The sequence below is a fragment of the Malania oleifera genome, chromosome 7 (genome assembly GCF_029873635.1).
Source record: "Malania oleifera isolate guangnan ecotype guangnan chromosome 7, ASM2987363v1, whole genome shotgun sequence".
Lineage (NCBI taxonomy): Eukaryota > Viridiplantae > Streptophyta > Magnoliopsida > Santalales > Ximeniaceae > Malania > Malania oleifera.
The window spans coordinates 2,940,581-2,965,067 of NC_080423.1; the positions used below are offsets into that span (position 1 = coordinate 2,940,581).

The 24,487-nt window shown below is 37.3% G+C and overlaps 2 protein-coding genes across 2 annotated transcripts in view; both read right to left on the reverse strand.

Annotated features, from left to right (window-relative positions):
* Window positions 1-2,478: 2,478 nt before the first annotated feature.
* LOC131160210 (dynamin-related protein 4C-like) lies at window positions 2,479-4,758 on the reverse strand. Its single transcript, XM_058115628.1, has one exon. It carries the CDS (start codon window positions 4,637-4,639, stop codon window positions 2,636-2,638), a length of 2,004 nt encoding a protein of 667 aa, XP_057971611.1. The 5' UTR covers window positions 4,640-4,758; the 3' UTR covers window positions 2,479-2,635.
* A 6,410-nt stretch (window positions 4,759-11,168) lies between these two features.
* The window catches only part of LOC131160211 (protein EARLY FLOWERING 5), a 29,556-nt gene continuing 16,237 nt past the window's right edge, over window positions 11,169-24,487 (reverse strand). The window contains exons 3-9 of the mRNA XM_058115629.1: window positions 23,398-23,483; window positions 14,440-14,489; window positions 13,823-13,892; window positions 13,650-13,731; window positions 13,142-13,560; window positions 12,262-12,789; window positions 11,169-11,695 (exon numbers count right to left, since the gene is read on the reverse strand). Coding sequence (XP_057971612.1) covers window positions 11,480-11,695; window positions 12,262-12,789; window positions 13,142-13,560; window positions 13,650-13,731; window positions 13,823-13,892; window positions 14,440-14,489; window positions 23,398-23,483 — 1,451 coding nt within the window. The 3' untranslated portion in view covers window positions 11,169-11,479. The remainder of the gene's footprint in view (window positions 11,696-12,261; window positions 12,790-13,141; window positions 13,561-13,649; window positions 13,732-13,822; window positions 13,893-14,439; window positions 14,490-23,397; window positions 23,484-24,487) is intronic.

Here is a 24,487-nt window from a genome sequence, read left to right on the forward strand (position 1 = left end):
TCATAAAAAGTTACAGACTGGCCTGTTCTTCACTAAGCATATTTCTTCCCCCAGTCAGCTTGTCGATATCTTCACCAAATCTTTGGATCGTGAACAATTCCAAGACTTATAACGCAAGTTGGGCATTACGGATCTCCATGCTCCAACTTGAGGGGGAGTATAAGAGATATATAGACTTTCATTTTAAGAGAAATTTACGCTTACCATTTTTAACTTCTCTCATGTATATATATACCTTTGTAATCAAAAATTCAATAGAGAAAAATTATTCTACTCCCAATTTTTTTTAATAATTTATTTAATATTTCTAAAACAAAAACAAATTAAACGCTTGATTCTCGTTTTTGTCCTTAAATCAGATACATATCAAGAAATATATGTATTTCAAGCTTTACATCTCCCCCCACAGTCACCTTGTTCTTGCCCGCTGAACCCAGATGAATGATGTGAACCCTCTCTGCAAACAATAAATTTGAGGGACATTAGAAGTACTGTGAATTTTTATGAAGAATCACAGAACTTGCTAGCTTGTAAGCTCCTAACAGCCCTTAATATTGATCCTCGGAGAGAGAGAGAGAGAGAGAGAGAGAGAGAGAGAGAGAGAGAGAGAGAGAGAGAGGGCCCAAATACACAACAGACCACCAAGGGCATTTAAAAAATATTGACATACTTATACAACTATGTTTTTCAGCATCTTATTTATATTAGTAGATGGAACCCTAACAATAAAAGGAGGCGGGATGTTGGGTTTTGTGAAGTCTAGTTGTGTAAATTTTGGATAATGATCCGACCTTTATTTATTGAGAGATTTCTATCCTAAGGTTTAGTTCATGGACTAAGCGGCACAAGATATACTCGTGGGGGTCCTGGGACAATGCCCCTAGGAAAATTTTTGGACCCATTCAGAACGGAAGCCTATGCGAAACATATAAAAGGATTGTTTTTTGGTGATTAGGGTTTATGATCAAACTTCGCGAGAGAGCAAAAGTGAGAGTATTGTACCATTGCACTCTCTGTAATATTTCTTCCCGATAATAGTGAAATCCCTATAACTCCGTGAACGTAAAAAAAATTGCTGAATCACGTAAATATTGTCTTGTGTGTGTAATTCATCTTTCTTTGGCGTATATTCTTTCTCCATTTTGTTTCTTATGTTTTCAGAATTTGTTTTTAATTCCCAACATGGGAATGATCAGAAGGATATATAACATATATCATACTTCATTCTCTAATGCCAAAAACGAATATATATATATATATATATGAGATTTCAAAATTTATGGTTTTTCTCCAAAAACTGAACCTAAACCAGTGACCATCTTGACTCCAATCGGCGAATTCTTGGGTTTGATCTCCGGTGGCTTCCATTTTTTCGTTACCGTCGTCTTCTCCTCCTCTTCACCGGAGCTTCCGGACAGAGGGAAAACACATTCGCCGAGATCAGCCTCAGTTTCATGTACGCAGCTCTTCTCTCCGAACTTCAGTTGGAACTTGCCGGCAGGAACCAAAGATTGGTTTGATTCGGGGTTGATTTTGGTTTCTTGGGAATTTGCTTCGGCAACAAAGGTAGGCGTGGGCGTCAGTCTTTCCGCCACGGAGGGAAGTGCATACCTTACTTCTTCAGGCTCTGTTTCGCTGCCTCTGTTATTACACAGATGATTTTCTGCAGACGATCAGGCTTGCCCACAAATATGTACGGAAGAGTTTGAAGCACAACCTTGTAATTCTTGGTCGACCGATTTTTCTGAATAGAGATGATCTCATGATCATAGTTAAATTCTCTTTCATGTATCAAACTCAAGGAGTTGAGATATTCTTTTTTAGGTAGTTATCCTTATATTAGATAGATCTCCCCACATTGGAGATCATTTCTTGACCCAAATTTAAGTTTAAGATCTCTTAATTGAGGTTAGTTCTCAACTTTTCAAATAACATGTGAATGCAAGGCCACATTATTTGCATCATACATACAAGCAAATTAAAATTCGTGTTATCCTTCAAGTTCAACCAAGTTTCACATGGATGATTCTCATATTCATGGTGATACAAAAACACAAGACATGATGGAGAATCACTTTTTTGTCATTTTGATTCTTTTGATTAATATATTCAGAATTTTCTCTATAATTTTGCATATTATGCTTTTGCCACATAGTATGCAAAATAATAGAAAAAAAATTTAGATAGTTAGACTACCAACCTAGCCATGCTTAGCGGTGATCTTATTCCACCTCACATGCTGACATGTGGATGTTTGGGTCCCACATCTATTTCCTTCCCATCATTGGTTGAACATGTGAATGGAACAAGCCCACACTAAGCTATTTGTCCTACCCAAAATATTTTCCTTTGTTATACAGGCAAGTTCATAAAGAGTGAAAATTATTAATTATTCTTCATGTCAGAAAAAGAAAAGAAAAGAAAAGATGGGAAAATCTGATCACACAACTACACAAGCACATAGCTAGTTACTAGTGATTTTGAAGAAAACCATAAGACAAATTTTGATAGATAAGACGCTTAATAGATCTACATGCATATAAGTAAGCTGCAACCAAAAGGAAACTAAGCAAAATGAAACTATTCTTCCTAACGCAGGGAGCAAAGTGCTAGCTAGGAATCAAGAGTGAAGGTGTTACATATGCACGACGGTGGCCAATACCTCCTTGGACTTCTTCAGCAGCTCAATACTCTTATTCAGCTTCAGTCTCTTTGCAGCCGCACTGGGCGATTCCTCCAGCATGCTCTCAATCCCACCAGTACCGCCACGCCCCATCACCTCCTCTACTATCTCCGCCTCCAATTCCCTGTTCACCATATTCCTCAAGCACAGCTGCAAATGCAGAGCCATGGCGTCCACCATCCTCCTCAGCACTATCTTCCAGTACGCCCTTACCCTCATTTTCAGATCGAACGCTTGTCGGATCGTCTCCTCTGAATAATCCCCAAGCTCCCCAACCTCAATCTCCCCGAACCCCTCTATCGTCATCATTTTCGAGCTCCATCCTCTATTCATTGACACATTCTTCATAAACGACTCCAGCTGACCCATCAGCTTGTTCCAGTCAGATAAGTACTCTGGACTGCACGTGTAATCAGTCAGCTTCTCCATCTCCATCATCTCATCCACCCACTTACCCGATCTCTCCTTCATCTTTCCGAGGAGTTTCCGCCCGGCGAGCGCCGTATACTTCTGAAGCTGGGGGTAGTTCTCACAGTGAAGCATCAGTACAGAGAGCACAACTCCATCCACGTAACTCCACACCTTTTCCACAAACCCCACCGGCGCATTCGATATCCCCTCCACCTTCTTCTGAAGAATCATGAGAAACACAGGACGAGGGAGGAAATTTGGGAGCTTAATCCCTCTGCTTTCCTGCAAAAGTTGGATCTCCTCCCTCAAACAATGCCTCCCCTGACTGTTTTCCTCGCACTGGTGTAGCTCGCTCGAGTAGCGATCCTGCATTTCCACCAATCTAGCGGTGCAGTGCATGTCAACGTCATCCGGGAACTCGTCAAACTCTCCTCTAAGCAAGATTTTATTTAAGGATTCTTTCGCAGCTCCAACGATACGCATGAAGGTGGTTAAGGCCTCCGCGGCCGACGCTATATGCTTCGGTATCCTATTCAGCTCTGCAATGTTCGATCTCAACTTTTCGTTGATGTTCTTCACGATTGTCGGCAGGTTCCTGGATATGCTCGCGGCTTGAATGTGAACAAGTTTCTGCGCCAAAACGGGAATGCCCACGATGGATTTGTCGAGTTTGCAGAGAAGGGAATGGGCGTCGAACAGTTTCTCTTCTTCCCTGCGGGCCTCCTCGTAGGTCTCCTCGCCGATTCGGTTCCTGACGCAGACGTAGCCGAGGCCGATATTGACGTCGTCGGCGGTGACCTTCTCGAGGAGGCCCTCGGGGGCCTTGTCCGCCTTCGTCACCACCGCGAGAGTCCTCTTGCCGGACTTGTCCACGCTCTGGGACATCCTAATGGATTCGCAGGTGGCAAAGTCGACGGTGGCGGAGAGAACGTTCAGAATGATGCTCTCATCAGGTGTAATGTACTTCATGATGATGTCCTTGATCTGGTCATATATATTCTCCGGCTGGCCTTGAACGGGCACTCGAGTGATTCCGGGAAGGTCGACCATAGTCAGATCGGGAACGCCTTGTTTTTTGACGATGAGGGTGAGAGCGGTGTCGGAAATACCCTTACCGCCGCCGGCGATCTCGGCGGTGGCGAGGCTGATGGCGTCGGAGACGTTGGCTTCGTCGGTTTCGACGACTTTGTTGTTGAATTCGAGGAGGAGAAGAGGTTGTGGAGAAGTGTGGTGTTGGAGTTTCATGACGAGGGGGACGCGGGTGCAGATGCCTTGCCCGCGGGGGAGGTGGATGGCGGCGAGGGACTCGAGGACGCTGGACTTTCCGGAGGACTGGTCTCCCACGACCACGATGGTGGGGAGCTGGATACCCTCGGTGGTGATGGAGAGGTGGCGGAGCTTGTCCACAGCGTCGAGGAGAGGACGGATACAGTGGTTGTAGGATGAGATAATGGGGACGTCAGTTGTGAGAGGTGGAGGAGGTTGATGGTGGAGTGAAAGCGAGTGGAGTTGATCTTCCATTCCCACGGTGGCTGATCCTCCCATGTTTGTAGACGTAAGAGCTGTGGAGCTGTAGAGAGGACAGGGGAGACTCTGGATAAGAGCTGTGGAGTTGTAGAGAGGACAGGGGAGACTCTGGAGAGGACAGGGAGACTGGGAGAGTGTATGATATATAAATAGTGGCGTCTTCCATTTTTAAGCTCAGTTGGAATTCGGAAAACACAAGGAAGAAAAATGTTGAAGAATTTGCGTTTTCTTAATTATTAAGAAAAGTGAAAAGCAATACCAAAAATATGAATAAAAATTTAATTTTAGTCACCATTAATATTTTATTTTTCATATTTTTAATCATATAAAAATAAATATTCAGTATTTAATATAAAATCAAAATATAATGAAAAATAAATTTCCTTTTTTTTTTTTTCCTTTTCTTTTCCTAAATAAAATCTTTTATTCAAACAAATTAATCCTAAAACTTTTCCTAAATAAAATATTTGATTCAAACAAATTAATCCTAAAACTCAAAGGATAAAATCTAACACCTTCTTACTTTCAAAAACTGTCATAAAATCACTTGAGATTTAATTTTTATCCTTGTTAAAATAACAAATTCACCCTTTTCACTCAATTTTGATAATATACTTATTTTAATAAAAATTAATTTTAATATATAGAAATTTTAAATTTTTAAATGTTTAATTAAACCTTGATTATAAGGAAACTTGTGCATATCAAAACTTTTAATCCTATTTATTTAAAATCTTAATTATAAATTTTTAATCTTCAAAGTTGTAAATTTTAAACATCTTAATTGTATTTATTAAAAAAATGAATATAAACAAAAAATAGTTAGATCATCCATATTTCCTGTTACCTTATAGATTTCTCGAAGACTTCTCATCCAAAGTAGTTTTCTTTCGGATGACGATGAATGTCTACGAGGAGGCGACATTGGTAAAGGTGATGAAGTAGAAATAAAAGTTCATGACAAGATTTATATCATGAAATTAAAGAGATTTAATTATATGTAAGCACTAACAAGTTGCTCGTACAAAATATAAATATCGATGCATGCTTTTGATCCTTTAATTTTCCTTTAATTGAAATTGAATCAATTACTAAATATAAAATTTGAATTAATTTAACTCTTTGATATGTAATATCTGAATATGTATTATTTTTCTATTTTAACATTCTCAATGCTTAGAGTATAGATATTTGATAAAATTAATAAGAAATTACATAACCTAAAATTTTTAATTTAACCAAAAAATATTTTCTTATCATATATTTAATTAATAATTATAAAAAATATAATGAAAAAATTAAAATTTATTATTTTATTTTTAATCACTTAAATATTGAGTATTTTTGTCATTTTCATTTTCTAAAAGGGATAAAATTAGAAAAAAAGTGTTTAAATTTATTAGTCAGTCACCCGGTCTATGAACCTATTCTAGCTATTAACGAATTTCTAGAATTTTGGGTGGAATGTGAGTTGCAAGTGCTAACCCGAACGTCTATACAAAAGATTATGTATGGGAAATAACACATTTTAATTAATTGGAACAGTATATATATATATATATATATATATATATCCCTAATACAAATCTTATTTGGAACAATAAGAAACCCATTTCTAAATAATTTGAACTTCATTGTTAAAGTTCGCTGATCCAACCTGTTTGCTGTCCCACCGGCTGCGTGACATCTGGCGCTTCCTCCTCCACACGCAGCAACACAAGACGTGGCCACCTCTTCACCATTCGATCAGCTCCCCCCAGCAACAGTCAAGATGTTTCCACATAGCCGATCGTGACCCGCAGGCATCCCCCAACGAAGCACTGACACGTGTCCTAGGTCATGACCAGACCCTAAACAGGTTGACCCCTTTTGAATCGGTTCTTCTCCAAACCAGTTCGGCCCTTTGAACCGGAATTGAACTAGTTCAATATTTTTTTTTATTATAATATTATTTAAACTTTCAATAATTCATAATAAATTCAGAAAAAAATCTAAGAAAATTAGAAAAAGAAAATTACCAAAAATAAGAAAAACTAATGAAATTCCAAAAATGTCCTTTACTCACTTTTCCTTGTTTTTTTTTTTTTTTTTAAAAAAGGGTTTTTACACCATGTTAATTAATTAAAATTTGAAAAGATGTGAAAAATTGCAAAAATTCAAAATAAAGTCAGGAAAATTTTAGAAAAAAAATATTTTTGATTTGACCTTCATTATTTTGCTTAATTGCTTTTTTGTTATTTCAAAATTCGGGAAAAATATTGAAAAATCATAAAAAAAAAATTACAAAAATTCACAAAAATATTTTCGCACTTAAAAAAATCATATAAAAATCATAAAAAATATTTTTGAGATCCCAAAAATTATTTTCATCCCGAATGAGTCCAAAAACCTCCCAATATAACGAAAAATATATTTTTCCTTACTTAGAAAAATCTTACAAATTTCTAAAAACTTGGGAGCGTATTTTTGTAACTTGCTTTCCTGATTTTCCTTCCCAATGATTTTAAATGGAGGAATGAGCTCTTCAGAGTACGGTATGTTCTGGTTCTGAGGAAATACTTATATAGTATTTATTTTATGCATTTCTTCTTAATTTTAGAAAGAAAGTAATTTCAAAGGCTTATTAAAGTTAATTTGGGAGATAATTTTCAATTAATTAGGTACCATTCATAGAATAGACATGTATGGGGTGCTAATATCTTTCTCTCGTATAACTGAATTCCTGAACCCGACTCTGATAAAGCAAACCGATTATACCCTTAATTGGGTAGTAATCAAGTGTTCTAACCATACTCCAAAAGGTTAGTGGCGACTCCATTACACCATGTTTTTTCACGAAAATATTTTTAAAACCACCTTGTCTAGTTCGCAAACGGAATGTCGCGACAGGCGTAGTCTATAATCTTCGAGTGTTATCCCATGCAAAAAAAGCTACTCCAAATAGAATTTTTTATTTTATTAAAAACATCTTTTCTTTCTGGAACACGTCAATCCTGAAAAAAAAATATATTCATTGTTAAAGTTTTAATTTAGGGTGCAATTCAAAATTTTTTATCGAGATAACAATCTTTTTTTAACAAAATTTATTTATAGTTAAAAAGGTTATCCCTAAAAATTAAATTTATTGTATTGAGAGATATGACCTTGATTGACATATTCATATTAAGGGTCAATTTACATATGTCGACTTTATATTTCATAGGTAGCTTATGAGTGAAGGTATTGTTGGGTCCCATGCTAATATTCAAAGCATAAAGAGGAGAACTAAAGGAAGAAGAAAGGAGGATGGGAAAATTGCTTGTGAACACAATGACATTGCATGTTACTACTTATAAAGAAGATCTTTTCAGCTTAGTACATAGAATACATGGGTGATGCCATTATGCCTCATCCAAAGTGGTGCTTTGTGCATTATTCCCTATGTATTCACACATTTCTACACCCATCTTTATCTTTTGCTCCTTCTTCTTCTTCTTCTTCTTCTTACATTTCTAGTAAAAGATTACAAATTACATTTTTCAGGTCATGTCTAAGGGTATATTGGTTGAAGTAGATTTTTCTTTTTGATCGAAAACTTTCTTCCATGGTGAACTATTGGCACCAATTTTGGGGGTAGAAATTTGGTAGCAGTGGGTTGCAAGGAATGCAAGTAAAAGCATTTTACATAAGGTAATTTTATCTACTATGTAGCAGAATATTAAGACGTAAATCACCAGTATTATGCACAAATACGTAGTAATGCATGGCAGTTAAAGGAGTTGGCGCCAAAGTTGCAACCTTAAATTAACTTTGAAAAGACTCATGTGCAAGCATGTTCAAGCATTGCTCATTGGTGTTATTAACTAAGAAATTATTAGGTGCACTGGATGTATAGAGATATTGTTAGGTGCACCGAATGTCTATGTTTTGGAAGTAAAACATGTTGTAAGTCCTACTCCTTATATATTTAGACCATGATTGAAACTCGGAAAATCTTAGGGAAAGAAAAGAAAAATATGAAAGAATCTACTTTTTAATGTTTGGCTATTAAAGAAAGTAAAACAGAAAATACAAAAATATGCTAAATCAATGAATCAAAATATGATTTTACACACCACTAACATTTAATTTTTCTTAATTTTTAACCATATTAAAACAAACTTTTGGTTTTAGTAGTATTTGGTACAAAAGGGAAAATATCGTAAAAAATGAGTTTCCTTCTTCTTCTTTTTTCTTTCTTTTCTTTTTTCCAACCAAAATCCTTGATCCAAACATATCCTTAATGCTAATATATGTGAAAATTATTACTCTATATTTCATATTGTTGGAAGTCACAACTCGGAGTATATAGTCTAGAGGGGAGGTGAATAGACTCTTTTCGTGGAATACATATTTTTCTACAAATAAAAACTCTTGATAAGATAGAAGAAATTATATCGCAATATAAATATAAATCATGCACAAGATATAAAATAAAGAGTGTAAGGGAGAGAAAGAACAACACCGGTTTTTTTACGTGGTTCGGCACCAAGCCTACGTCTACGCCTTAGCACTAAGCCAAGGATTCCACAATCCACTAAAGATACTCCTTCACCGGCGGAGAAACCTTACAACTCGAGAACAAATCCCTACACTTGGGAACAAACCCCTACCGCGCTCACCAAGAGCCTTCGCTTCAGTTCACAAAGAACCTTACAACAATGGTTCACAAAGAACCTTACAAGAGATTGGAAATACAATTTTATGCTCCTTAAATGAGCCAATATGAAACATAACCAAATCCTCACTATATTCTCTCAAGGAATGAATCTTACAAGATAAGTGAGCAAGAAAGGATTGAACACTTGTGAAGAATAACTAAAATGCAAAGGGCGAAGTGCTTAGGTTTTAGATAAAATGATATTTTTCACAAATATGATCAACAATGCTCAAAACCATATTAATACAAGTCTAAAAGCTTGTATTTATAGCCCAAGAACCTTAGGAGCCGTTAACTAGCCGTTGGGGGGAAGAAAAAATATTTTATTTGGCCAACTAGCCGTTTTCCGCCCGTTGGGGCGCTTCTGCTCAGAATTCGTCGACGAAATTCAGATTTCGTCGACGAGGTCCCTGAATCAGAAAAAGTCACCAAAATGAAAGTTGTGGCATTTTGTCTGACACCAAGATCGTCCCATTTAGACTTTTTTAGAAAAAGTTATGCCCAAAATACCGTAAGGTGTTCAGGACTCAAGATTGCATTACGGTAGTGACGATTGTTTTGTTTTTCCTTGTCAAAAAGCATTTTAATGACTTAAAACATTCTTGGATAAAAGTATATGAAATATATTGAGTCTAATGAAGATTAAAACTTGTTCAAGTGAGTTTCCCCATAAACATAAGATATCTTGTTTTATGAAAACATATTTGAAAACTTGTTTCGATATCTTATATGCTTAGTATGTCCTTTATTGAATATACTTGACTTTCTTTGAACCTTTAGGACATTAAACTTGTTTTAACATAATTGAGACTAAGTATAAAAACGTTCTTAAAAGTAGGATGTTAAAAACTTGTCCCTTTGAAAACATATTTGAGTTTTAGGATTCATTTGACAAACTCTTGTTTTAACTTAGAAAGTCATGAAAGGTGAGTTTGTGTTTATGTCTTTAGTGCGATCCTATAAACTCGTGTGTCTTAGTATGCATGTGTTTTGCTCAACTCTTACTCAAAAATCATGCAAGAAACACACTCACAAGAATTACAAAACGTACTACCTCACACAACCCTTATTACAAATAATTCTCCAATTAAGCTTCCCTTGGTTGTGCTTGGGTCATTCCGAGTACGTGTCCATTTGATCTTTCCTTCTTAACGTCTACTCGGTCCGATCTTTGCCTTCAATCCAATAATTCATGTACGAGTACCTCTAATAAACATGATATGCAAAGATAGGAAAACACTAAGAATAACATATAGGTTAATATCATCAAAACACATTAAACAATAATGGTGTAGCCACTAAGGCTAACACATATCCAAAACATAAGCGCATAGACATGTTGAGAAACAGATTATCTATATAATCTCCCAAGTGCATATAACAACCTAATCCTCCATTCTCAAATTGAAAGTGCTCTCTTTGTTTGGTTTGGGTATTAAACTACCTCATAACTGGCCCACCTTTGCCACAATTGTTTATTCTATCATTTGACTTATTTGTACAGCTTAACTAATGCACCCCACATATCTAATATTTTCTCATATTAAGTCTACATCGCATTAACATTCGCTTTAAATTGGTGTCCCAACACTCAAATCACATTACATGAGCAAAAATTCTTCTTAGAATAAAAAAACATATCACCTCCCATCCGGCTTAGCAAATTTGAAATGTAAAACAAACTTATAATTTGACCCTAATCCTGGTATTGTAAATCCTATCATTATTTTGGTTCACTCTTCAGACCACCTAGTCCTATTCTTTGCCATTACATAAGCTGCAGCTTGGAGAGTACCTCTTATTGAACACAAAGTAAAGAAAACAAAAGGAACCACGTTAATTATGAACCTATTAACTACAATGCCATTCTATTTCCAATTGGCTGTCATCCATTCACTGTGGGGAAGTAAGACCCCAATGTACACATTGCGCATATTAAAATTGTATGGTGAAATGAAACACCATAAATACAAGAATGGTTCCATGATGGCAGATCAAAGATGAAAAAGCAAAGGTCAATTTGGCAAAAGCGAGCATTTTTGCATTTGTATCTCGATGGCCCCTGCACTTTCATCTTTTGATTAGATGCCTGCCATCGTGTTCTCCTGGTGCACCTCACCATCAAAGAATTTCTACTGTCAAGAGCACCAAGTGCTTTCAAGTCCTTGCCATCAAGAATGTCAACTGTCAAGAGCGCCAAGTGCTTTCATGTCCTCCAAGAAGGCCATGTACGAGTCATCAATGTTGTGTCCCTTTGGTGCTGATGAGGGGTTCAATTCAGGCTTCACGGGCATAGGTGCTACTGGCTTGGTAGCTGTTGGGACGGCCGAGAGTGATGATTTTGGTTTCGCTTTAGGGACCAGAGTCTCCCTTCTCACGCGTACAGATGCAGGAACCTGAACCCAGACCAACAAATAGGCTAACGCTAGGGAAGAGTTAATATCAACTTGAAATTTGAGTACAACAATGAGATTCAATTCCAATTTCCTGCAGATATGGTGTGCCCAGTTAACCAGGCTTTGGGTGATTATTGCTTAATTGATGAATCTAAATGCAATTGATATAAAACAGGTTAAATTCAACTAAACCCATATTTCAAGTTGTGACCAAAAAATAAGCCAATTTCAGCTTTCTTAAGACTTTTTTTGCCCACATTAGATTTCCCTTTTGTGTCTTATAATGATTTCTCCATAATCAGGTTTGGCATGTCAGGGTTGAACCCCAGTATCCGGTGTATAGGTTGGCTCTGGTCAATATGATAGTACAACTAGCAAAGTGACCAACAGCCGCCAGCAAAGTCACTACAAAGGCTTGCCTAGCTGTCAGAATGATTCGAATATGACTTGCAACAGCTATATACTTTTAGGCAAAACTAAACAGCACAGATATACTGGTATGGCGGACACAGCAACAAGCATCACATTTTAGATCATTTGTAGAGTGCAGACATAAAAACACTCACCATAGCTGTAAGCTCTGGAGTGTGCTGAGCCAAAGGCCTCTTAACAACAGTAGCAGCAGCTGATTTCACATATGATGGCTTTTGAGCCACAGGTGGTCTACCTGTAGTGTAATCACCTTCTTGTGGGGTTGGAAGAGAACCAGGTGGAAGTGGCGGTCTCATCATTGGAGGAGGTCCAGGGGGAGGTCCAAAAGGAGGACCTGGAATAATTGGAACCATTCCAGGTGTAGCAGCTCGGCCGGGAAGTCCTGGAGCAGATAATGGCGGCCGCATATCTGGTGGAGGTGGTGGGGGAAATCGTGAAATTCCGGGAGGCAATATATCAGGCTGTAAAGTTGGGACCAATGCAGCCCCCGGCACTGAAGGCTGTGGCCTTGGAGGAGGTGGTGGCGGAACCATTCTAGGGAAATCGTTGGTTCCCGGAGTATTATTGGCTTCAGCTTCAGAAGGTCCACCTTCAGACTGATTACTGGCCAACTTCACTGGCAATCCAGGGGGAGGAGGTGGTGGAGGTAGCATAGTACGCACCTATATGTGAGAGAGAGAGAGAGAGAGAGAGAGAGAGAGAGAGAGAGAGAGAGAGTCATGATATTAACAACAAATTAAAAACTAATCAATCAATGCTTTGATTTGGGAAAATACAAATTTTATTCACCTGGAGAAATACTCTTGCTCCACTCATTAATATTTCTAAATAAAATTTTAAAAAAAACATAAAACTGAATGGACAGAAATGACTCATCCCATGTTATTTTTCACAACAAATGCTAGTTGTTGAATCATCTCATCCAAAGAAGATTCTACATGCAATTTGACATGTTACAAAGCAAAGCATCTCCCACTTTCATGTCATTACATGGTTTTCCTAAGTGAAGCTTACCTGAGCAGGTTCCTTTGTGGTCATGTCATCTGGAGATTGATTTTTAGCCCTTTCGCCTCCAATGGTGCCAGGAGGTGGTGGCTGCACAGGCTGCTGGGCAGGTGGAGGTGGGGGAAGAGGAGGGTGAATCCCAACTTTTTCTTTAGGGGGAGGACCAGGAGGGGGTGGTGGCAAAGGTGGAGGTGGCAAAGATGTACCCAAATCTGATGCAACAGGCTTCGGAGGCATTGGAGGTGGTGGGGGTAGAGGCAAAGATGCAGGTACAACAGAGCCATCTTCAGGTTCCAAATCACCAGTGTTTGGCAGAGGAGGAGGTGGTGGAGGCGGAGGAGGGGCAGCTAAAGCAGCATCTTCCAGCTCGGACTTTGATGATGATGCGGCACCACTCGATGAAGCTGCTGACAACGGAATTCTGGGCCCTGCAGTTGAGAGAGAGGGAGAGAGAGGTTACACCAAGAAAAGCCACAAGCCAGATCTAACATTACAGAATATGAAACACTAAACAAACCTATTGATGATTTGAACATTGGAGGCTTTCCAGGCGGTGGGGCTCCAGTAGGATTGAGTGTAGGGTGATAATATACAGAGTCCTGCAGCACTAAATAGGTTAATGCAGCTCTCTACTTGAACACAAAAGCTTAATGGTAAGATAGTCTGTTTTTTAAGAGTGATCAGAATTACTTCAGGTTTTGGGTGCTTGACTCTCTCCTCTTCTTCTGCAGTTGTCCGTCTCCGAGGGGGTCCCAGATGACTGCAGCAGAAGACAAATAACAGCTCAAAAATGAAAGCATACACAGATCTAGTTTAAGAAATCCACTTCTACACAAGAAAAGGGGCAAGTAGGGGTGTACAAAAATTACCAAAAAACCGGAAACCGGGCCGAAACTGAACCGAAACACATCTCGGTTCGGTCTTTCAGTTTTGGTTTTAAAAGATAAAAAAATTTTGGTTTCGGTTTTGGTCGACCCCTTCCTCCTCTTCAGCCTTCAGCTTTACAAGCTGAGCCCATGTCTTGGGTGTGGGCTGCAGCCTGCAGGCCCATGGAGGCTAAAGGCTGAGAGTTTGTTATAATTTAAAATTTTGAAAACCGAACCAAACCGGAAAAACTGGCAGTTTGCTTTTCTATAAACCGACAGTTTACGGTTCAGCAGTTTGGCGGTTCGGTATCGGTTTGTGAAATTTTAAGACCAAAAATTTCGGTTCGGTGTTTGGTTTTGTTAATAACCAAACCGAATAAAACTGATTACAGCCCTAGGGGCAAGGGAAGACTGGAAGGCCTAGAAAGAAGCTTCTTTTACCTGAACATAACAGGGGTTTCACCCTTTTCCCGCATTTTCTCTTCATATTCCTGTTCAAGGCAAAGGTGATTGCTGTCACAGACAAGTAAAAATACCAATAAAGCACAAAATATTAAGCTATAAAAATTAAAATGAGTTGTATTGAAAAGGTTCTACAATTAAATACAGCACAAGAAACTGTAACAGATTTTTAGAATATAATAATAAATAAACGAAAGTTCCCTGGAGAGTTCTCATTCAGAATGCATCAAGAACTAAATTTGCTAACAGAACCAGTGCCAAGAAAAATATTGATATCCACCCCCCCCCCCCACCCTATCAAAATATGTAAAATGAAAAAACATTGCTTTAGGTCCAATGACTTAGATTACAATCTTGGACAGATGTCATGCAAATTTGTTCAAGTCCCAAGTGGATCTAAAAATTCATTCAGAATCAAATTCAAGGAAACTAGGCTTCTAATGGCCAGATGTGCAACTCACTTGAAAATCACAGTTTAGTCATTCTAATAATGCTGGTACCACCTCTATTTTGGCACAAATACAAAGCCCTTCTCAATGGTAGCAAGAGGCACGCCTCACTGAATCTTAGTCATTCTGTATCTTTGGCCTAGATTTGCTTCCAGGAAGATCCATTCAACCATTGCCTTAATTATCTTCGATGGAATGGTCTTCAAGCTGCTCAACCTCACATCAGAAATCAAATTCCCAACACTCATTTTATTCAATTTTCCTTATTTTTAAGACAAACAAGGCAATAAAAGCTATAATAAATACATGAGAATATGTCCCCCTCCCCCATGATCCAAAAGGCAAATTTGCTTCAGTACAGTTTAAAATTTTTTCACAAGATTGGAATAAGAAAAGGGTATGATAAAATAATCATCCATTCTCTTTGCATATTTTTCTTTAACAAACTTCCTTTTCCATAAAAAAGATAGAAGGATACGTTAAGGCCCATCAACGAGGGCAAAAAAAATCATCCGACATTCAAATCCACATTAGTGTTCTTTTAGTGCTATCCAACTGCTAATCCCAAGGCCAAAAATTGTTCCCCTTTCATGCCAATCAACCTGGACCGTGTAATACCAACAGTGCAATAAATGAACAAAACAGCAAAGATCACTTCCCCATATTCCCCATTCAACAAAACTTTGCTTTAAGATAAAATAGCCATCTCACACTTACTGAAATGGGAAGTGGAAACAGACAACATAGAAATTTCTGCTTTAATTTCTGAATTTCAGCTCGCAGCATTTCAATTTCTAATTTAAGTTCAAATTTAAGTTCAGTTTTTAAAATTGCGAAATTTCAAACAAAAAGAAATTCTGTTTAATTCTGAATTCCACTTTTCAGTTTTTAATTGTTAGAAACTCAGAAAAAATAATTTAAAACTAACTTCTGTTTCAAATTAGGAATTTTAGTTTTAAAATTTTTAATTTTGAGAAAAATAAAAATGAAATTTTTGGACAATAATTTTTTTAATTTCCAAATATATAATTCATTATTAGAACTATCTAGCTAATCCTACCTCATGCTTTTCACCAAACAATATGCATCATAGTCCTGCCCCTTATAACGCTCCTCTTCTGTTCTACTCTGTTCTATTCGGTCGACTGAGAAGTGAAACAAATGCACCTCAATAGAATTATTGGTCATCCGTCAAATAATTAAATGTCCCCAGAAATATATTCTTGATAACAATTTATTTGTTAACTATAATTTTATTTGTTAACATTTAGTCACCAAATAAAGAATTATATTAAGGAAAAGAAAACCTCAAAAAAGAGATAAGTAGCGCAAAAAATAAAATAAATAAATAAATAAGGAAAAGGAAAAGGAAAAGGAAAAGGAAAATAAACAAAGAAAAAAGAACTAGCATTTGCTAATTATAAATTAATAGAGAGATGCACTCAACTTGATTATTGTGGTAACTTGAATTTCGGAGGGCAACCAAAATCCTAAATTTACCAAATTTCCATGAATGCTCAGCAAATCTTAAAATTGTGGTGGCAAGAAAGCATCTTGCTTCTAAATACATTCACAAGTTATTGAGTTTAAACAAGGACATTTTGAAAGGCTTAAGTTTGAATCATGTTTTCTAAATTCCAATCTGAACTTCAAAAAGATTATATGAGGAATTTTAAGTGTCTTAGACCAGTAGGTAATTGTCTAGATACATTATTGTATCGGACCACTTCCCTATTTCATTAGAGTCTAACAAGGTAAAGTGGGCCCCTATCCCCTTGAGGTCTGAAAATATGCCGTTAGATCATAAATCATAAGTCCTTTCATTCTTTGACTACAGGTTCTTGGGCTGAGGTGTCTGTAAAAGGCTGGAAGGGTTTTTAAATCATGACAAAATTCAAAGCGTGGACTGTCAAAATTTTGGAGATAATAGGGTTAGGGAAGATAACACCTAGCTGGGATTGATTCGTAGGATAGAAAAGAAGATGAAGTGTTTTAACAAAGTAGGAGGAGCTAAAGCCGGTTTTGTCAAAAAACGAGCACAAGGAGGTGACTTTTTCATTGACCAGCTTATGTAAAGATGAGGAAAATTTTAGTGACAGAATTGGAGTTTAGAGGATCATTGGAAGAGATTGATTGCAAATGAGATCATGAAATTCTTTTACAATATGTTTACCGAGGAGGTTGAGAGTAGACCAACAATTAAGGGGTTGAAGTGGAGCCATATGTCTCAGGTGATTGGAGAGGCATTTTGAGGAGATGGAAGTTAGTGTTGGGGATGTATAGAGATAAGACTCTGGGTCCAGATGGTTTTGCTATGGCCTTCTTTCAGGATTGTTGGGATGTGGTTAAGGCTGATGTTGAAGGCCTTCAATAAATTCTGTTTTAATGCAGTTTTAAGCAAAAGCAATAATGCTAATTTTATTACTTTTGTGCCTAAAAATATCAGGCCTCAAAAGTTGCTGATTTTCAACCTAATAATCCAGTTACAAGTGTGTAGAAAAATGTTGCAGAGGTAATTGTAGATAGTTAACTGATAGTAGACATTATTTCTTAGGCCCAAGCCCCAAGGTGCTTTCATTGGATGAAGACAGCTAGTGTATGCCATTTTGGTGGCTAACGAAGTAGTCGAGGAAGGTCATAGGAGGAATTAAAAAGAAGTTATAATTAAATTGAAAGGCTTATGATAGGGATAGCTGGAAATTTCTTGGATAAGACCTTTATAAAAAATTGTGCTGGGCACAGGTGGTGGCTTGAATGAGGGAGCTGTTTGTCGAATGCCTTCTATTCAACCATCATGAATGGGGAGCCTAGGGATGGTTCAGAGCTTCAAGAGTGGTTAGGCAGGGGGAGCCTATCTCTCTTTTTAAATTTGTTCTAGCTGTCGTTACTTCGAGTAGGTTAATAGGTAGGGCTGTGGATAGAGGTTATGTGAAAGGGATTGGGATGGATAGCGTCGTAGTGAGGGGTGGTTGTGTCTCATTTTTTTTTCTCAGACATAGTCTCTCTCTTTTGAATGGTCTCACAATTCTACATATTTTTTATAAGTTTTTTTTGGTTTATAAATAAATTTGGTAAGATTAGGTTTACTACTATTATTCTTAGTAGTGTTGGGTCTTTGGAATCAGTTTCCTTGGCTGGGCGTGGCATTCTTGAGTGGGCATTATCTTATTAAGAAATTATTTCAGGGGCAATCCTAGGTTGGTTGGATTTTGGGATTGAGTAATGGAGAGGGTGTCTTAAGTGTTTGGATGGTGAAGAGGTGTTTTATTTTCTCTAAGTGGTCATATCACCCTTATCCAAGCTTGTCTCTATATCCCCTCTACATTATTCGTCCATTTTGAAATTCCAAAATTCGGATAGCTAGGAAAATTGAGAAAGTACTGAGATATTTCCTCTAGCCAAAAAATTGAGAAGTATGAGAGATTCCCTTTTGGTCAAGGTACAGGTGAAGAGGGATCATTCAGTTATTCAGGGGATTGTGTGTAGATCTAAGTTGGAGTGTGGTTTTGGTCTTGGAAATTTGGTGCCTAAAAAACACTGCCCCTTGTTGGGTAAATGGTGGTGGTGTTTTCCTTTTGAGGAGAACTTCCTTTGCATAAAGCTATAAAACATAGACTTGACCTACATTCTAATGGGTGGAACATTGGGGGTTTAAGATGTTCTAAGGAGAGTCCTCAGTAAAGTATGGCTCAGGTTTATCGTCTGATTATTTCTTACATAAAAAAAAGGTGTAGGTTTAAGATGTTTTAAGGAGAGTTCTTAGTAAAGTACTGCTCAGGTTTATCCTCTGATTATTTCTTACATAAAATAAGGTGTGGGAAATGTTTCTTGGATCCTCTTCTAGGAAGATGCTTGGGGTGGGGAATTGTATGCTTTTCATTTCCTCGCTTATATCATCTCTTTTTAGCGCATAATAATGCCATTACTTCCTTATTTCAAAATGGGTCTACTTCTTGGGTTCCCACTTTCACAGGCCTCTAAATGATACGGATGTAGAGAAATTCTCTTCATTGTTGGTTTTTCTGGAGTGGCGTCATATGAGAGGGATAGTGGGAGTTGGGTTTTGGATTCCTCTCGTTTCTATTCTGCAGAAAATTTTTCTTTGAGCAGATCTTTAAATCCCTTCCCTTTCATCATTTTATATGGAAAGCTAAAGTCCCATCTCTAAGATAAAGGCATTAACTTGGTTGGTTGTCCTTAATAAAATTTTAACAACAACAATCTCATAGAGTAGGAGGCCTTTGAAGGCGTCATCTCCAGATGTTTGTTTCTTGTGCTCTGGTAGCTCAGAATCTGCTTTGCATATACTTCAGCATTGCTCACTCTCTTGCGGGATATGAAACAAATTATTTGCTGTTTTTAGAGAGAATTGGGTTTGCCCAGATTTGGTAGAGTTATTATTACATCTCTCTTGTACAAATTTTGATAAATGTGATTATGGTTTAGTCATGTGGACTTGTGGCATTTTGCAGTTTTAAAGGGGACTTGGATGGAAAGGAATGCTCTTCTCTTCTCAGGGAAGACAAAGTCTAGTATAGGGTTCAGTACTTGGCTTCTCTCTGGTCTTTTGCATCCGGCTGTTTTAAAGGGGTGCATTTCTCAGATTCTCAGAGATTGGAAAGCCGTTTTACTTTGATTGCTTTCTGGTCTATTTTGGTTTCTTATTTTTATAAGGATCTTATTCCCCTCTTTCTACATTCTTTCCTCTACAGTAAGTATATTTTCTTTTTCTATTTAAAAAAAATTAAGATCAATGATCAAATATCTGGGGGTATGCTGGGAGCATCTATTATTGAACTCTGAACATAATCATTTAGGAGATTACTTTGAAAATCAAGACCTAAAGCACCATCAACAATGTCAATCCCTCCACTTATGACTCGTGACAAATTAGAGTTCCAATGTTATTTGTTGACCCTATTGGTCACATCCCGTTTTGATCATGACAAATATCTTGGTATCTAATGTCTGTCAAGTTTGTATGCAGGTTTATATTATCATATCATATACTGGTACATGAGAACACTTGAAGACTAAAGACCCTGAAGACTCATTGTAATTTATATTTTGTATAATTTGGGTCTGTAATAGTAATATAGGAACGGTCTGTAATAATTAATGCATGGCATGCATGTGGGAACTAAAGCTCAAGACCGTAGTCTGACCTTAGGGATGGTCGACCGACGCCAGGTTTTTTGGCGTACTTAAAAAGAACTTAAAAAGACCCTAAGTCCCAACACTTGCACGTAAGAAAGTCCCCAACAACACATATATTATCAGGGAAATTAATTTAAGTGAAATTGGGCTTAATTGCAAAAATTGAGAGGAGTCGGGCGACCGAACCCCAGGTGAACAAATCACCCCGGCCGCCCGAACTGTTGAGAAGTCAACAATTTGACCAGCTCTCGAACGACCGAACACAAAATATTCCTATCTCCCTTAGGCGCCTGAACCCTCTGAAAGGGACTTCTCAACTACTCGGGCTGCCGAACATTCACGTTCATTATGGCCTCGGGCTACCGAACTGACCAGTTCAGGCTACCGACCTTTGAGCTGGGCACCCAAATCTTGCACCATATGGTACTAACTTTAGTTCAGCCACCCGATTCCAAACTCGGGCACCCGAACCATTTTTTATAAATTTCTCTAATGAGTCTGTTCGGGCGACCGAACTAAAGTTCAGCCACCTGAATCCTCTCGGGTTGATTAATATTTTTACTGAGGTTAAAGAGTTAAACAAGGTTGATTTTGCTAAACTTTTTTTAACAAATTTAAGAATGCCTTGTGTGTCCCCCAACGGTTATATTTTTACCTTTCTCTATATATAGGGGCTCATTTGCAAAATTAAGGAGAGATTAGCAATATAATTGGTGGAAAATCCTCTCAATCTCAAAAAGCCTATTTTTGTCTATTGCACTCCAAATACTCTCATATATTCATTCCCTCGATACATCTTAGCATTGTGAGAGTTTACAAATTGTGCTAGTGCTTATTAGGTATTACTAATACTCCCATTGTCTTGCTTGAATATTTGATATTGATTTTGGGGAGTTTAGTATAGTTTATCCCACAGATTTTTATTGATAAAATCTTGTGTTGGAATAAACTCATAAGCTTAAGGATCTTTGCATCGTCATGCAAGATTCCTATAGCTTTATTTTTGTGTGCAAAATATTTTACAAAACTAGATTTCACACAACTCTTGTGCTAGATACATTTGAGAAAATATTTTTTGAGTTCGTTTGAATATCATTGCTAGTATCTTTAAAACACTAATCTGATATTGAGATTTAATATACTTTACTTTCAAAGATTAGCTTGTTAGAACACTCTGCGCATATTTGAGATAATACATCCTTGAGTGTTGATTGCACACGTAAAGCACCGAACTTATAGTTCTTACATCATTGAGGTGCATTGATTATATTGTGCGTAGTGGTACATATCTGCTTGTATAAGAAACATTTATTTGTACAAAAATTTTATATTGATTGTATTCCAAGCGTGGGCCTGAAGAGGGAGACTAGCCTGTTAAATAGTCCCGGACTAGCTTAGATCCGGTTAAGAAAGCTAGGTGCGTCATCCTGGTAAGGCGTGTTGGTTGAGGTCAGCCCCATTAATTGACCTGATTGTAACCGGTGCTACTCCACCCGTTAAGTGAGCAGTAGTGGAATCCTTATACTGGTGTAACCAAGACGGGGACGTAGGCAGTATTGGCCGAACCCCGATAGCATATCGTGTGTTTGTATATATTTCTGCACTTTATATTTACTGCACATGTATGTTATAGTCTGAATGATGTGCATGATTTAAATTCCGCATATTATACTTATCTGCGCATTTGGGTAGACAAACCCCAGGTTGTGTAATACTACAAATGTCTAGTTAAACCTAGGAAAAAGTTTAAAATTCCAATTCACCCCCCTCTTGGGAATACACCAAAGCTCACATTATTTATCTACAAGACCTCCACTGTATTAAGACATCTAATCCCTCTTAATTTCCCATGTGACTTGGCTCAATCAGGCCATCAAATTTACAGTCCACAAAACATATCCCTAATTACCAATCAGTTGTCGCTGTGGTCACACCTTCCAGCACATCCTTTTAGCCAAAATAGCACAGGGAAGGTCAAATATCAATCTCGATATCCTATTTATTATTTCTTCACAGGCCTACTCAATCTGGTAACATGACAGGCACCATGCTTGAATATGTCGAGTGCTATAAAATTTTCTAATAAATCATGCCATATTAAGTTTTATCTTTGTTTTTCCCAAAGGGCTCTCCCATTAGGGTTTGAAGTTGGGGAGTACCTATCAATGCGCAAAAGAACTCCACATGAGTATTTCATTTATGATGAAAGCAAAGCAAGTGTGTTCATGGCAATAGGAAACATGCAAGCAAAAATTTTGTGTAATGTTAAACCTCTACTTTTGGCAATATTTCCAATCCCTCTCTTCCAAATTTGAAGGTCAATCTCTCATTCAAATCCATTAGTATTGTTTTATATTCCTACTGAAAAAGACAAAGGCACTCCAACATTGGATGATATTCTTTTTAAGGAACTTTTATGGGCACAAGAGACTCACCTCCCCTTAGGTTTGGAAAAAAGACGGAAACCACCCTTGAGGTTTCAAAAATGTCACATGCTCTCTCGAGGTTTTCCAAAAAGATAGAAACCACCCTTTAAAAAACTAGTCTTTTGCAAAATACAAGGAGACATTTGTCTCTTTTTTGCGAATCTCAAAGGAAATCCCAAAATTTTTAGAATTTTTGAAACATCAGCGGAAGACTTTGGAATTTTTGAAACCTCAAGGGAGGCCATTGTCTTTTTGCCAAACCTCAAGGGAGGTCTATGTATTTCGCCCAACTTCTATATAGAATTGAAACAAAGAAAATTGATCTTGCAATGGAGTTAGAACCCTAAAAGTAAAACACTACACCTTTGAATCAAAGGGAAAATAATCTATTAACATTAGGCCCCTTGGCTTTTCTTTTTTTAAAACAATCAGATATTTCAATGAAAGTGGACCAGGCAATTTCATCTAGAAGTCATAAAAATTCTAGACTGAAAAGGCATGTGCGATTACATGGCTTTTTGGAAATGATTCTCCTCATTCAGGCTTGAGCAATATAAAAATAAGCTCCTTGCTCTTCTCATGGAACTTCTTTTTACATGTATATGAACTATATGTAGTACAAAAATAGAGTGGAATTATAGACAATAGGAGAGCAGTGAGACTCGGATAAACTAGACATATGACTACACGAAGGATAAACCCCTCATATCCCTAAAATAAATGAAATATTTTTAGAAGGAACTAATTTCATAAATTTGGCGTTGCATTTTTTCCATTTGGCTAACAAAATTAAATCAAGTAATGAGATTAAATATGCTTCACATGAAATGCAAAAGCAAGGATAAATGATGCAAATGTAACACTATAATTAAATTAGGGCATGAGTTTCGTAGCATGGATATAACCTTTCTCTTCTTTAAAACAAGATTGAGTGTGTCCTCAAGTTGTCTCTTCTTGTGCTTTCTTGCTTTGTCCAGAGCACCATCCGCCTCTACAAAATTTAACCACGCACATAGGTAAAATCAATAGGCAAAAGCTACCACAAGCTACATATTGAATGAAAATATAGCACAAATAAAAACCCCAGACATATTTACTTAGGAGACCACACGAGCAAGTATACTTATTCCAACACCCCCCCCCCCCCCCCCACACACGCACACACACAAAATAAAAATAAAACCGAAGTGCATATACTAGATCTCAAATAAGCCTACAGAATGCATCATACAAATTGCTAGCTTTCTATTTCACAAGAATCAAAATCATTCAGTTTCCTTCTTTTTGAAGAATATAATCAAAAACTTGGCATCTATAAACAATTATATAAACTGTGCAGTCACATTTCCAAATTTTCTCTTTGTGGATAAAAGATCAGATAAAGGTACACGTATGACCAGCACAAACAGTAATTCTATTGTTATTTCAGCATATGGGACCGCTGGATATCTGATTTTCTACTAGTTTATGTACTAGAGAGCAAGGTTGCTAGAATCAGGATTCTAAATTTGATCGTTGGAAGGGCCTGCACAATCAAATCATAGAATTGGATCAAGAATTGTAAGATTCTACTTTCAATGTAAAATAAAAAATAATATATGTGGAACTTTATGACAAGTCTAAAGATTAAAAACTTGATTAGTGACTTAGTATAAGAAGTTAAAAATAAAATAAAATGTTCAAACAATAAAAAGAAGAAACAGAAGAATAGCAAGAAAAGAAGGAAAAGAGGGAAAAGAAGTATTAGAAAAATAGTGGCCACTGTTGAGTCTTTTCAAGAAGTAGATCTGTTTCGAAGCATACCCCTCTGCAGCTCTCCTGGATCTGCTGGCTTGGCTCTTTTCTTGGCTGCTGCTGATCAAACAACAAGAAACTCTGTGTTGAAGAGGGCTGAGGTGTTCAAGTCAAACACCAAAAAAGGAAGAGGACAAAGGACTGAGTTCTTGTCGAACACCAAGAACTCTGGTCGTCGAACACCAACCGCTGATCAAACAG